The 14,112-nt window shown below is 41.3% G+C and overlaps 1 protein-coding gene across 3 annotated transcripts in view; it reads right to left on the reverse strand.

Moving 5' to 3' along the window:
- Positions 1-1,615: 1,615 nt before the first annotated feature.
- Positions 1,616-14,112, reverse strand: part of SAGE1 (sarcoma antigen 1) — a 57,933-nt gene continuing 45,436 nt past the window's right edge. For all 3 annotated transcript variants that reach the window (XM_084790085.1, XM_084790084.1, XM_084790083.1), the window contains 7 exons: positions 13,024-13,242; positions 11,846-11,969; positions 9,937-10,079; positions 7,583-7,817; positions 4,685-5,059; positions 2,912-3,005; positions 1,616-2,555 (listed from right to left, as the gene is read on the reverse strand). In XM_084790085.1, coding sequence (XP_084646211.1) covers positions 2,447-2,555; positions 2,912-3,005; positions 4,685-5,059; positions 7,583-7,817; positions 9,937-10,079; positions 11,846-11,969; positions 13,024-13,242 — 1,299 coding nt within the window. In that variant the 3' untranslated portion in view covers positions 1,616-2,446. The remainder of the gene's footprint in view (positions 2,556-2,911; positions 3,006-4,684; positions 5,060-7,582; positions 7,818-9,936; positions 10,080-11,845; positions 11,970-13,023; positions 13,243-14,112) is intronic.

A 14,112-nucleotide genomic window follows, 5' to 3' on the forward strand; every position in this document is an offset into this window, starting at 1 on the left:
TCCTGAAACTATTTTGAGTTGTTTAACTTAAGAGCTTCCCTGCATGATAGAATTTTTCAATGTGGAAGGAAACTGCTAAACAACAGCTACCTCTTTTTGAGTTGTTTTTCAACGGGGTGACATAGACTTGCAGGCATTATAGACTATTGTCAACACTCTTGGCTACCTCCAGAACTTGATGGTAAGATCTTATTGCTAAAGTTACAGAACATGGAGAAATCAAGCTGGTACTCACCTGGAAACTTCATCCCTATTGGCTAGCACTCATGGTGCTAGAAGATGCTTTGCATGTTGCTGGGGGAGAAAAGTAATCCTCAGTCTCACTTAGATGTGAACCCTGCCAACTACAACAACTGGTCTGACCCAGTGGTGCAATAACGGCATGTTATGAAAGTAATTGATCAATTTCTGATTGGCTCTAAGGCCATGAGAAGGAACCCACACCTGGAATTGTTAAAGTAGCCAAGAACTTGTAGCTAGATATGTCAGAGGCTCTAGGGAAGAAACTCAATCCTATGGTTCTGGCAAATGGACACAGTATAAAAATGACCCCTAATGACATTGCTAACATAGATCAGTACATCTCTCACCTCTCATCAGAGAAACTCATTGCAGTAGAAGATAGCACTTTACACAAAGATATTTGATGGGTCAATACGCAAAAAGGAAGAGATGGCGGTGCTCAGTCCTGAACAGGACATTCATATAGTACCCCTCCCCACAGTACTCAGGGATCTTTGAAGAAAGTGGGGCAGAAAGACTGGGAGCTCAAGGTAACACCGAAGAAACTGTTTTCATCCATAACAAGGTCAATACATATATGAGTTAACAGCAATTATGACAGCATGCACAAGACAAAAATCCCAGCACAGTGGGAGAAAGGTAGATATGAAATTCCATGGCTACAAGACAAAATCCCAGCACAGTCAGGGAAAGGAAGATAGGAAATTCCATGGCTAGCTGAGGAGCTACTGGCATTTGATAGTTGCTGCCAGAGGAAGCCAGTTTCGTATAATGATGTGACCCCTGGAAGGTTGACCACATACCAGGGCAGGCCACACCCCCATGACCAGTTGGGGAAAGAAGAAAAAAATGAAAACTCAATATTTCATGGGAAGAGATGGTGGGTGGAGAGGGTAGTAATGGGAGGACTTGGCAGGGCTGATTATGTTCAAAATACATTGTATGAAATTTTCAAAAGGGGGCAAAAAAAAAAAAAGAGAAATACCCTTTGGCTATATTTCAGAGTTCCAATAAACTTGATTTTGGTAGTTTTCTCTCCTCACTTACTTGTATCTGGGAGTGTCCTGTGAGCTGTGCTTCTAAGTTCAACTCCCTTGTTAACGTGAAACAATCATTTCTTCATTTATGTATATACACACACGTGCTTGTACCACAGTGTGCATGGAGAAGGTAGAGGACAAAGTTTGGGAGTTGGTTCCCGCCTTTTACTGTGTGGACCCAAGGGATCAAAATTAAGTCATCAGGTTTGGTGGTAAGGGTCTTTAACTTGCTAAGCCATATTGTGTGCTCTCATGTTAACATGTTAATTTGTTTGCTAGTGTGTAATTCTTTTTCTGAAAGAAATGCACCACAAGAGACAGACACATGAAAATGTACTTTTGAAAATCAATAAAAGGATTTTATTCCATATATGCAAGGTGAAAATCTCTTTTATCACTTACAATTTTACAAATAAAAACAACAATACTGCTCCATATAAACTTTTATATAAACATCAAAGAAAATATACATATTATTTTTTCTCTTAGTGCTTCCAAAGCACAAAATGGACAAGTCCACCTGAAGACTTTCTGTTGTCACATGCAAGAAGAAATGTCAGAGGTTGGTGCAGCCTCAGGTGCACTTTGCAATGTTTCTAGACAAAATGGAAGAGCACTGGAGGTAGACTGTTGGGTGACTCTCCCTGCCCCTTCCCAGAGAGAAATAAGTTACCTAAATAGCAGCTTCTTACTCTTTGATTCCAACGATCCTGAATATTGCATGGTTTCAAAGGCACAGCTAGGGATTGTGGAGAAATGTGTTGAGCACATGATTAGCACTTGCATTCTCTATAGGACACAGTGAGGACAGTAGGTAGTGCGCTTCTCGCAGGTGGCCCCTACTCACTCTGACAATGTTGGGACCAGCAACACTCAACTGCGTGATCTCAGTTAGATAGAATAGGAGCAGCAGTGCTCTGTGACTTACCATCACTTTTACTAATTGGAAAAATAAACAACAAATGAAAAAAATTTCAATCATAATTCTTAAGGCAAAAGCCAAGAGTTTACTTCCAGATAAGTGCTAAAAGCTTGAGTCAAGTGCTTTCTTGTAGCCTGGGTTAGGTTATTCCCTTCACTCAAACATTCTAGAGGGCTCCAGCAAAGTCCCATTGCATCCGACAGCACAGAAAAGGTGCTCTCTGTCCTCACTTGGCTCGGCATTAACATAATGATCTGCTGTTGATGTGATTCACACTGTTAAGAAGGTGATGGGAATCTATTCTTTCTAGTACCTTCTCAAGGTACTGAATTAAGACTCTTCTTTTAAACCTGAAAATAAAAACAAGGATTACTAGGCATACAAACCAGAGACGACTCTATGGAGTGCAGGGTGTCGTGCAGCCTGCAAGCTAAAGGTGGTGTAAGTCACCCTCATGGAAAGGCTTAGCAAGTTGGAGGGCTAATCCAAGGCATACAGAGACATTAGCTAGGACCCTGGAATAGCCATCACAACACTGCAGGAAACAGCTTTAACTAGAAATGAGAACAAGTGCATTCACAGAGCAAAACAGAGCCCACCCCCTTCATCTTTCATTGGATCCTACTATTAAGTAAAAACAAAACAGAACAATAGAACCAAAAGCAATTAGAAAACCTTTAGAAGTTTTGTGTTTTTTAATACCCACCTTGCAGCTTCCTTGATGGTAAACTCAACAAACTGTTTCTTCATCTCCAGAGGTCCTTGCACTTCTTCAAGCAAAATGAAAATCCTTTCATATTCTGATGATGTTACAAAAAAATCAGTGTTATAAAAATATGAGTGAGAAATAAAGTTTAATCATTACACATCCTGAGAAATCATTCGTCATGGCTAGGTCGAAAGCCATAAGCATAGCTGGTATGTTAAACACTAAAATCAAAATGTCTACATACATATATGAAGGGAATTTTATAAACAGTACTCAAATGAGATCAGCTGAATACTGGTTTCCCTAAACTGCTCAAATCCATGAGGCCTGCGAATGTATTACCACATATGCATTAAGTGATGATAGAATTAGGCTCCGGATACTGAGTTTTCCAGGGCTATGCACAGGGTTCAGTGTAACCACAAGCACCCCTTTAATATGCAGTATGGAACAGTTGATGGTTTCTGGAAGAGAGAGTGTTGCATGATATTTGATCACACTGTGACCCCCAAGATTGTGTTATTTACTGGACAAACCTGTTTCTAGTTGTGCTTTGGTTTAGCCTTAGCACACACCTTTTAATCCAAGAGCTTTCTGCTTGAATATTGTAAACAGGATTAAATAAACTCAATCATAGGTCAAGAGGTGGTGCAAGCAACCAACTGGCAGGAAGTGAACAAAGGATTATTAAGAAAAAATGATAGGAAGAGGGAGTCAAAAGGACAGATAGAGAGACACTCAGAAAGCAGAAGAGAGGGAGATTAAGTTTGAAGGATTTTTTTGAGATGTCAGCTAAGTAGGAAGGTCAACTGGGTCCTTTCTCTGCTTCTCTCAGTTAGCAGGCTTTTACCCCAACATCTGGCTCCTGAGTCAGTAAAACAAATGTTTGAGATTTTGTTAAAAACAACAAGGGAGTATGAGTTTTCTTTGAGGGTGTGGCTCCTGGTAGATTGACTGTGCTCCAGTGGATGGCTTCAAACCCAGGAGTCAATGAGGGATTCAATTAGTGGGAAGGAGCTGGGGGTGAATAGGATCAAAATATATTGTAGACAGTTCTCAAAGAATTAGTGAAAAAACAGAATCCTAAAGGTCAGAAAGAAAAGATGTTAGTAAGAGAAGTGGATGTGAAAGGGCAGCAACAAGTGCTGCGCTGCTGATTTGATGCAGGAAGGGACCATGGGCTTCAGAAGCCAGGAAAGGCTGGGAAAAGGATCCTGCCTTTATCCCTGAGAAGCAACACCAGCCTACTTGCTTGAATTTATTTTAGTCCAGTGAAAATATATGCCAAAGTCTGAATTACAGAGCTATAAAGTAATCAGTTTGTGCTGTCTGAAGCTATGGATTGTCTGATCGCTTGTTACAACAGCAAAATGAAACTCCTGTAAGTCAAGGGCAGAAGAATCGCCTTTAAGTTATGTGAAAGATTAAGATTAACCAAAATATGCATGTCAAGGCTCTAGTCTGGGGCTAAGGAGGTAGCTCAGTTGGTAGAGTGCCTGCCTAAAAAGCAGGAGACCCTGGGCCCAATCCTTGGCATCCACCACCTTAATAGGCTGTGGTAGCACATACCTGTAATCCCAGCACTATGAAGGTGGAGACAGGAAGACCAGGTATTATTATCACCAGCCTGGACCACGTAGTAGTGAGTTTGAGGCCAACTCAAGCTGTCTGAGAGACAGTCTCAAAAGCAACAACAAAAATCTCTTCTGAATGCGTACAACAAGCAGGATCTCCCAGTGCATTATTTATAGACATTACGTCCCTACTTACTTCGTCCAAACTTTCGAACTTCCTTCATTAATTGATGCTTTATGTCAGCATTGATGCCTTGTGCCATTGCAGGAGTGATTTGCATTGAATTTGGCACCATTTCCAAAGCAGATTCCACTGCAATTTTTCGGTCGTCTACAGAAAGACTGCAGGCTTTGGCTCCTCCTGTAAGTATATTATTACCAGGTTTATGAAGGAGTCCATCTTTCCTGAGACCAGTAAAGTCATCAGACAGAGAATCCAACTGGTTGGATAAAAGGCCGTCTCCTGCCACATTCATAAACTCTGCCGGAGCAGATTTTAATAAGAAGCCATCGACTGGGCTTTGCCCATTTTCCATCTTCTCTTCATGGGAATCATGAATGACAGTGGCATCTGGAAAGCAAATAGGAAGTTGAGCTGTGAAGCGGGTATATCACATCAATCCTAAAAGTACATCTCTATGTTCTTCACTTTCAGGGAAATGGTTGCTTTCATCAATGAGGAGGATAGAACAGATGGAGTTCTGAGACTGTTCAAAATGAGCTTAGGAATGTCACACTAGGCCTTCTTCCCTCTTCCCACTATGAATGCATATTGAAACCAGGATGCTCTTAAGCCCTCATAGGTCCCTGGTGCTCAGGGCTTAATGTTACCCTGTATGCTTCAAAGTCACATATAAACTGAGTTTGAATCCATACAACGTATGCATACAATCTTCTGCCTCCTGCTTACAGCAAATACCCTGAGAAAATTTAGATGCCCACTGGGACTGAACAGATGCTGTCCCCACCTGCTAAACAAATGCCTATCTGCAGCTGATTCTGCTCATTTCCCCTCTTGTGTCAGAGTGATTACTTTTCTGTTCTCAGGCCAACACCTCTGTGCCATTTACTTATCTTCTGCTGTACCAGGCACCAGGGTAGGAGCTGGGAATCAGCAGCGAACAAGAAACAAAGGAACTGACCCTGCCCTTATTACAGAACTTATAGTGGCCTGAGGCCACCAGAGAGGAACTGCATAGTGAGCAATAGTACACTCCCATCTGCTTTCATTTGAGGAAAGACATAAGTAGGGGACGAAAGAGGGAGCATCAAGGGAAGCCTCAGGACCTCTGGGAGGATGCCAAGATGTAGTGAGGGCAGGAGATATGGGGGTGGGGTAAACCAGGGGCATCGGAGTGAAGGATGAGGAGGCTATCACTGGAATTTGAGATAGGAGAGGCCTGGCATCAGGCCACAAGGAGCTGTGTGACCCAGGGTTAGGTGCCAAGCTGTATCCTGAGTGCTTAGGAATATGGAGAGTGTGTTTTCTCTATGGGTGGTGTGCTTTATCTGCTGACATCTTCACTCTGGGTTCAAGTGAGAGGCAAGATGGGAATTAAACAAGAGTGGGAAGCATGGGGACCATCTAAAAATAGTAGCTTGGTGAAAATTCATGGAAGCATGGAGTGGCGGAATGGAGACAACAGTAAGATACAGGGGTTGCATTGAATGTCAAATTACCTCATCTTGTTAGTGGAAGGAAGAGAGTTTAAAACAACAACAACATGGTTTTGAGGTTTGTCACCTGAACCACTAGATAAATAGTCAGGTCGAGGAGCCAGCATGTAACTGGCATTGAGAGCAGATGATACTCAATTCTTCCTGAGCCTGATTCAGTGACTTTAAGTTGATCACTTGGCAACAATACTATAGCATTAGTTATACTACATTATAATCTAAGGTTCTTCAACTCTACCAATCCTTAAAGGTGCTACAGCTTTCCCAGTGCAGTGAGGGATAATTTCATTAACTGCCATGCAGAAGGATGTCAGCAGAGCTGTTATAGAGAGAGGCACAGCTAGGTATTTAGCTGTAACATGTAAAACATTATTATCTATTAGGCTCCAAAATGGAGGTTAAATACAGGACTGGAAGAAGACGAATGACTTGTAGTCTGGTGATATAAATATTGAAAGTTGTTCAAATAAAAACTCAATTTAAAGCCACAAGGCCACCTGGGACCACCTTAGGAAGAGAGCACAGCGAGATGAGCTCCCAGGATTGAACCGTGGGGGCCTATAGTATCTAGATGTGAGAAAGAAAGGGAGCAAACAGTAAAGGGTGGAAGGGAGTCACTGCTGGTGGCAAAAGAAAACTATGTGTCTGCTAACACAAGAGTTTCCATAGAGGAGGGCATGAACAACTGAGCCCAAAACTTGAGAAGGGCCAGCCAGCAATGTACAGGAAACACTGGTGATCTTGAGAATGGTTTCAGTGGGGTCAAGGCTGCAGACCCCAGATTGTACCAGTTCAATCATGAATAGGAGGTGACAGCGTGGAGAACACTGCTGTACCACCACCTTAGAAACCTGGTTTATCTTCCTAATTTTTGAAGTTGGTCCAAATGGTCACAGCAGACATGCTCAGGACTCCTTGTTTTTCTACTAGTCTTTGTATGGTACTTACTAAGCATGTATTAATCATTAATTACGATGTTAATATTAGGTTAACTACTATGTAATTGTGGCTTAATTTTCTCCACTCATGGCTAAGATCAGTGATTCAGGGTCTCTGCTCCCTCTAGGGTCTATAGTGCTACAACCACAGATGCTTTACTAATGGTTTTTTTTATCAACAGAAACGAACACAGAAAGGGTCACAAAGGGGGGGCTGGAGAGATGGCTCAGGGGTTAGGAGCACTGACTGCTCTTCCAAAGGTCCTGAGTTCAATTCCCAGCGACCACATGGTGGCTCACAACCATATACAATGAGATCTGGTACCCTTTCTGGCATGCAGGTGTACACGCAGGCAGAACATTGTATAAATAATAAACAAATCTTTAAAAAAAAAAAGAAAGGGTCACAAAGGAAGATACAATTGCTGACATGTTAGTCGTCTAGCAGCGGGAAGGAAATCATAAGCACTACTCTATACCTGGATGTGCAAGGGTGGGCTTTATGAGGTTTGGACAAGATGGGAACCACGAGGCTGAGAGTGGTCCCTTTGCGCCCACATGGTTAGTTCCAGTAGGTGGCGTCTGTGCTTTCCTCAACAGCAGGGACATACTCCGCCTCCTCTTAGTTGACATAGGACTGTTAGGTTCTCCAGGACGTTTCACTTTGTTTTGTGGTCCTACTACAAACTCATCTGCTTCATCAATCATCATTCCCTTAAAAAAAAATAAAAATAAATCAATGAACATATTTCACTTAAAACAGAAGTTTCACTGTCAAAAGGAAAGACAAACAAAATAAGAATCCAAGCACATTTCAAATACACACCTTCTCAGCCATGCGCTGCATCATCTAATAGCCTTTATTTATAATGCCTATAGCAACTCTGCTATCTGAAGATGCTACCCAATTTTAATCCTGTCTAAGTGGAACAAGGAGAAAACTAACATGCAGGATTTTTGCCTAAGGTTAACAGAGAGCCTCAAACTAACCAAAATGAGATAAAACCATAGTCATCTTCTAAAAATCATTTTAAAAAAACATATGGCTCGGCGTGGTGGCACACACCTTTAATCCCAGTACTTCAGAGGCAGAGGCAGGAGGCTCTCTGTAAGTTTGTGACCAGGCTGGTCTACGGAGTCCAGGACAGCCAGGGATGTTACATAGAGAAACCCTGTCTCGAAAGAAAGAAAGAAAGAAAGAAAGAAAGAAAGAAAGAAAGAAAGAAAGAAAGAAAGAAAGAAACTTGTCTGTGTATATGCATGCTTGTATGCACCACATGTGTGTAGGTGCCTAGGGTGCCCAGGAGAGGGTGTCGGATCCCCCTGAAACTGTTGAGCTACCTAATATGATGCTGGGAATCAAATCCGGGTCTTCTCCACATGCTCTTAACTGTTGAGCCATCTTTCCAGCAGCCACAGTCGACTTTTTTGTTTGTTTGTTTTTCAAGACAAAGTTTCTCTGTGTAGCATTGACTGCTCTGGACTCACTCTGTAGAACAGGCTGGCCTCGAACTCATAGAGATCTGCCTGCCTCTGCCTCCCGAGTGCTGAGATTACAGGTGTGTGCCACCACGCCCAATGTCATGGTCAATCTTTTTGAAGTAGTATAAAACCCGTCTTGCACTAGCCTTTTGTAGGGCTTTCAAGTCACCATTAAGCAATACTGACCATTCCTGTTTGGAGCAGTGCATGTAGGTGGTGAAAGGCAGGCAGGCATATGTGAAAACATGATTTCCCTCAGACACAACCTCAAATACGGACTCAAAGTGTCAAGTGTCTACCTTGGCACTCGTCAGAAAGTCAGGGGTCTGTTTACTCTTGGGAATAGATAAAACTGAGAACCAGCAAGACCTTCCTTATGTTAGGGAAAAAACTGCGGTCATCACAAACAGCCCAAGAATATATCCGTTATTACTGGGAAAAATCATGACAAAATTATCTTTCTAAAGAATTTTCTCCATTAAGCATGCAAAAAGAGACACGGCATTTTTACCCAGCATTTACAACATGCTCAATAATATTCTACATAGTGTAGGTATATAACTCAATATTCCATAGAGCTCTGATGGTTTGCTGTAATTATTATCCTCACTGTTACAGAAGGAAATCAAGGCACAACAAAAAGATTCAAAATCTTCAATTAACTAAGGATTGGCAGGAGCTGGAATATTTTTTACTTCAGTCTTATGACAGAGAGATAGAGGACATATCCATGATTTGTATACATGTTTGCCTACAGAAGGGTAGCTATAATCCCATTTCTTTTCATCATTAAATGATCAAGTCAATGGTACACAACAGACACCCCCCCTCATATTTATAACTTCAGAATAATTCAAATAAAGCAACTTCAAATAGTCCATACATAGCTCAATGGACATACATCAGTGGCTCAACAGAGCGCTATACATCTGAATCATAGAAACAGAGGAACTACTTAGTTATTTTCTGTATTAAAAGAATTAGTGTGTGGTAGTATGAGGAATATAGGATGTGGATCCAGAAAGATGTAGGTTCAACTCCTGGCTTTGTCAGTCATATCACAGTGTTTTGACATCTAGCCACTTTAAGCTTAAATTTCTTCTTATTATAGGGTAGATGTGTTCTTTCAAAACACGCCTGAGTACATAATCATTTAAGACACCAAGTCCTACTATGTACTCAATAGATGACTGCTACTATCTTTTTCAGCTAACACAACTTGCATTATGAGACTTCACTTCCTATCTACACAGAGCTTTTGCTTTCACATCTACCTCCAATTTGTATACATCTGGTTAATATGGAAAGAGTTACAGCAAGAATATCACAGATACAGAAACAGGTACACTACCTTCTTGTCTTGCTTAAATGGATTGCCAAAAGTATGCAGTCTTTTTGGCTGATCTGGATCGATCTCTCGTAGTGGAGAAGCCAGCATCTTTAGATATTCTTGATAGTTACCCATTTGTGCAACTGGGACACTATGAAGTGAATCTGTAAAATCACCAGCAGAGAAACTGATATTCGCAGCTGAAGTGCATGGTCCTTTCGAAAGCATCTTAACATAGCTGGCTCAGCAACATGGAGCTTGGCACTGAAGTCTGAAATCTCCAATCTAGTATTCCAGGACCGAGTGTCCTTTTTGTTTATACTAATCAGCGGTCTCCAGTCACTACACTGCCTCCAGACTCACTTTCCAAGGATCTGAGCAACTACTTTATTTCCCAGCACTATCTAAGAATGGGCTGACTTCCCGCACGCCACCACTTCAATAAAAAAAAAAAAAACTCTGTCCTTTCTGCATTTGGGAGCACCTCGGCTCCATGGAGTTCTCATGTTCTTTGTTCCCTAAAAAGGATTTACTTTCATGTTATGTGCATGCTTCGTCTGCAGGTATGCACTGCACTGCATACATGCATCTGCAAAGCCCAGAAGAAGGTGCCAGATCCCCTGGAACTGAAGTCAAGGACGGTACAACTGTCCATGGACAGCTGCCATGCAGGTACTGGGAACTGAACCTGGAGCTCTCGTAAGAGTAGCCAGCGCTCTTAACCACTGTGCCACCTCTACATTCCCTCTCTGTGTTTTCTGGAAAAGGATCTCACTCTGTAGCCAGTCAAATCTTTAGACTCCTCCAGCGCCCAGCTACTTATGGTATTCTCTTATAATACGGAGAATCTTGGTTAAAGATTCTGAGGATTTGATTAAATACAAAAATTCTCTCTCTCTCTCAGTCTCTCTCTCTCTCAGTCTCTCTCTCTCTCTCTCTCTCTCTCTCTCTCTCTCTCTCTCTCTCAGTCTCTCTCTCTCTCTCTCTCAGTCTCTCTCTCTCTCAGTCTCTCAGTCTCTCTCTCTCAGTCTCTCTCTCTCTCTCTCTCAGTCTCTCTCTCTCTCTCAGTCTCTCTCTCTCTCTCTCTCAGTCTCTCTCTCTCTCTCTCTCTCTCTCTCTCTCTCTCTCACACACACACACACACACACACACACAGTATTTAATATCACAGAATTGGCTTGGGGTTGGCTCATCTTTGTGGCTCAGTGACCCCATTCAAAATCAACAAAATAGAATAAAGAAAAATTGTGGGGGCTGGAGGGATGGCTCGGCGGTTAAGAGTACTGACTGTTCTTCCAGAGGTCATGAGTTCAATTCCCAGCAACCACATGGTGGCTCACAACCATCTATAATGTGATCTGATACCCTCCTCTGGCCTGCAGATGTACATGCAGGCAGAGCTCTGTATACATAATAATAAATAATAAATCTTGAAAAAAATTGTCAACAGCCACAATATTCCTGGACATTAGCTAGTTCATCAGTTCATTACTTTCCTGGAGAGCAGATAGTCTCTACCGACTTTTTCCACAGCAGGCTGGATGCAATCAATGCCTGAGTGTTCAGGTTAGGCAATCCCACAGACCTAGGTTCTGGCACTTTCTAATGGGTGAAACCTGCCTGAGCAAGCTACTAAAATGCTTGCTCTACAATTCAGTGCTTATACAATGAGCATAAATCAGGATCTATCTCCTGAGATTTTTGAGGCTTGCAAGAATGACCACACAAAATAATGGCAACGGTGGTACAGAATGCTGCTTAATACACACCTGCCTTAAGCTTGAGGGGAAGGAAACTATGGAAGTGTAGAGCTTGAGTGAATATGAGCATTGTACACATCAACACATTACAAAATAATTCTGCAGTATAGACTTTCCTCTAAGTCATGCTTTCAATTCTCCTAATGAATAGTGTCCCACCGCTCAGTTACCTTCGTCTTGTCCAACAATAAACTTGCGTGTTTTCAGTAGATTGGATCTCATTCTGGTCAACTGGTCTAAAAGTCCTCTGCGTGGAATATCATAAGCATTTCTGTATGTCTGAGGTTTCAAGTCCTATTTCAAATGAAGCAACCTCAGTTACTCCTGAGGCTTTTCAATACAGACAGGTAACACAAAACCCTCTTAAGATCTTACTGAAGAGAACAATATTTAATACAACTGACTAAAGCTATTTTTTTTCCCAGTAGAAAACTTCTATGTACTGCTCTGAATGCTAACATCCCCATAAGTCATTATTGTCACTGAGGATGTTGCTTTTCAAGTATACCGTTTAAAGCTCCAAATCTCAAGATTTATATAGCCCTGTAGCTGTCTTGCAGCACTACTGCTTGTAACCTAGATTTATCCCCCCAGCAGGCAGGGAGGTGGGCTGCAGCAATCTCCCTATAGGATGGCAACTGCTGACTGCAGAGGGCATGAAATTGGCTAAGGGCCCAGCTGCAGTGCCTTGGGAGCCTGCTGCAGCCTTGAGCATGAGCCAGGCTGCTCTGGGCCAGGGACTGAGAAGTGTAGAGTGGAGGGCCCCAATGGCTCTCATCATATTCACTTTCTCCATGAGAATGCCTAGGGCCAGAGGTTTCCTGTGGTCTGGCAAAGGCTTTCTCCAAGCTGCACAGAGCTTCTTCACCCCATGCTACTTGGTACCTACTCCTGTCACAGGAGCGAGATCAGCATGGTGGCCTAGAGGATGTGCCCGCAGACCACAGTTCCCTTTCCAGTTTACTTTTTATAACTGTTTACTGCTCGTTTCTAACAACCAATGGATCATATACATTTAATTTCATGTTAGTATGGGCTGGCAGAATCATCTCAAAATGGCTTTCTTCATAATTAACTAACTCCAAGCTATGCATGGTGGTGCATAGCTTTAATCCCAGCACTTGGGAGGCAGAAGCAGGTGGATCTCTGTGACTTCAAGGCCAGTGTGGTCTACAGAGTGAGTTCCAGGACAAACAAAAGACCAAAGTGATGATGATGATGATGATGACGATGATGACAATGACAACGATGACGATGGCTCCTCCAAAATAGGCCATACTTTCAAGCAAAAGCAACACAAATAACAAACATAACTAGACAAAGTCAGAGAAATAACATCACAATTTACCTTGTTTAGGAGTCCAACTTGGAAGCCAGCAAATTCTTTGGTATTCAATTCTGTCAGTCTTGGTGCACTTTCCCCTATGATTTCTTTCAACAGCTTTCTAAAATTTTTATTGTGAGCCAAGGGTAGGCCACTTGCAGAATGATTTTTCACTTTGATACCAATTTCCTGGGGGGGTTTCTTCCCCACTGATGCTAGAATTCGTTCTGACTCTAGTTTGGTCTAAAATGAAAGTACAGAATATGTTATGAAAATATCTACCATATCATCATTCCATTATTTAAGAAAAATACTTTAAGTACCCCACTGAACACTTTTCATGTACAAATCACAGAAAAACAGTAAGTGAATATTTCCCTATGCTTCTCTGTCCTACCACAGCAAACACAGAAGGGACTGGAAAGACAAATGACTTCATGCAAAATTTCTTTTGTAGTATCAGAACTATGAACGAACCATGGAGAAAATAGAAACCATGGGTACAAACTTCATTCATAGACATGAAAAAGCACATCTTGTTACTGCGAAATCTAATCTAAATGGACACATTCAGTTTGGATCCAGACACAAAGGTTTAAAACTCTGTACCCATACATTAAATTACTGCTTAAATTGTGATTACATAGACTGGTATTATATCTGAAAACATTAAAATGGTAATTAAAAAACAGATTATCCAATAAATTTTATAAAAGTAAAGCTTAATTTAAGAAATATTACTAAGCAAATAATTATTAATGTGTACTCAGTGAGTTTATCACTAACAAACATTAGGAAATCCCCTTACAATTAATTTTGCTTGAATGAATGAAAGCAGGATATCTGCATATTTTGTGTTTCAGATACATCTAAGGTGGTTCAAAAATCACTAGTGATATAGATATTAAATTAGTAATTAGAGAAATAGAAATTAGTAACAATATTTTCTTTTTCTAAAAGATAAAATTCCAACAGTGTTCAATAAGTTTTCAATAATTTTTGATTTTTTATGTACTGGCCAGAGATATTTATTTTCCCTAAGTAATTACTTGGAATATATACCAAGTTCTTAAGTCATAAAACATGAAATGGAAGTAGATAAAGGGCCTGTTT

Source organism: Acomys minous (assembly GCF_964271855.1).
Source record: "Acomys minous genome assembly, chromosome: 7".
NCBI lineage: Eukaryota > Metazoa > Chordata > Mammalia > Rodentia > Muridae > Acomys > Acomys minous.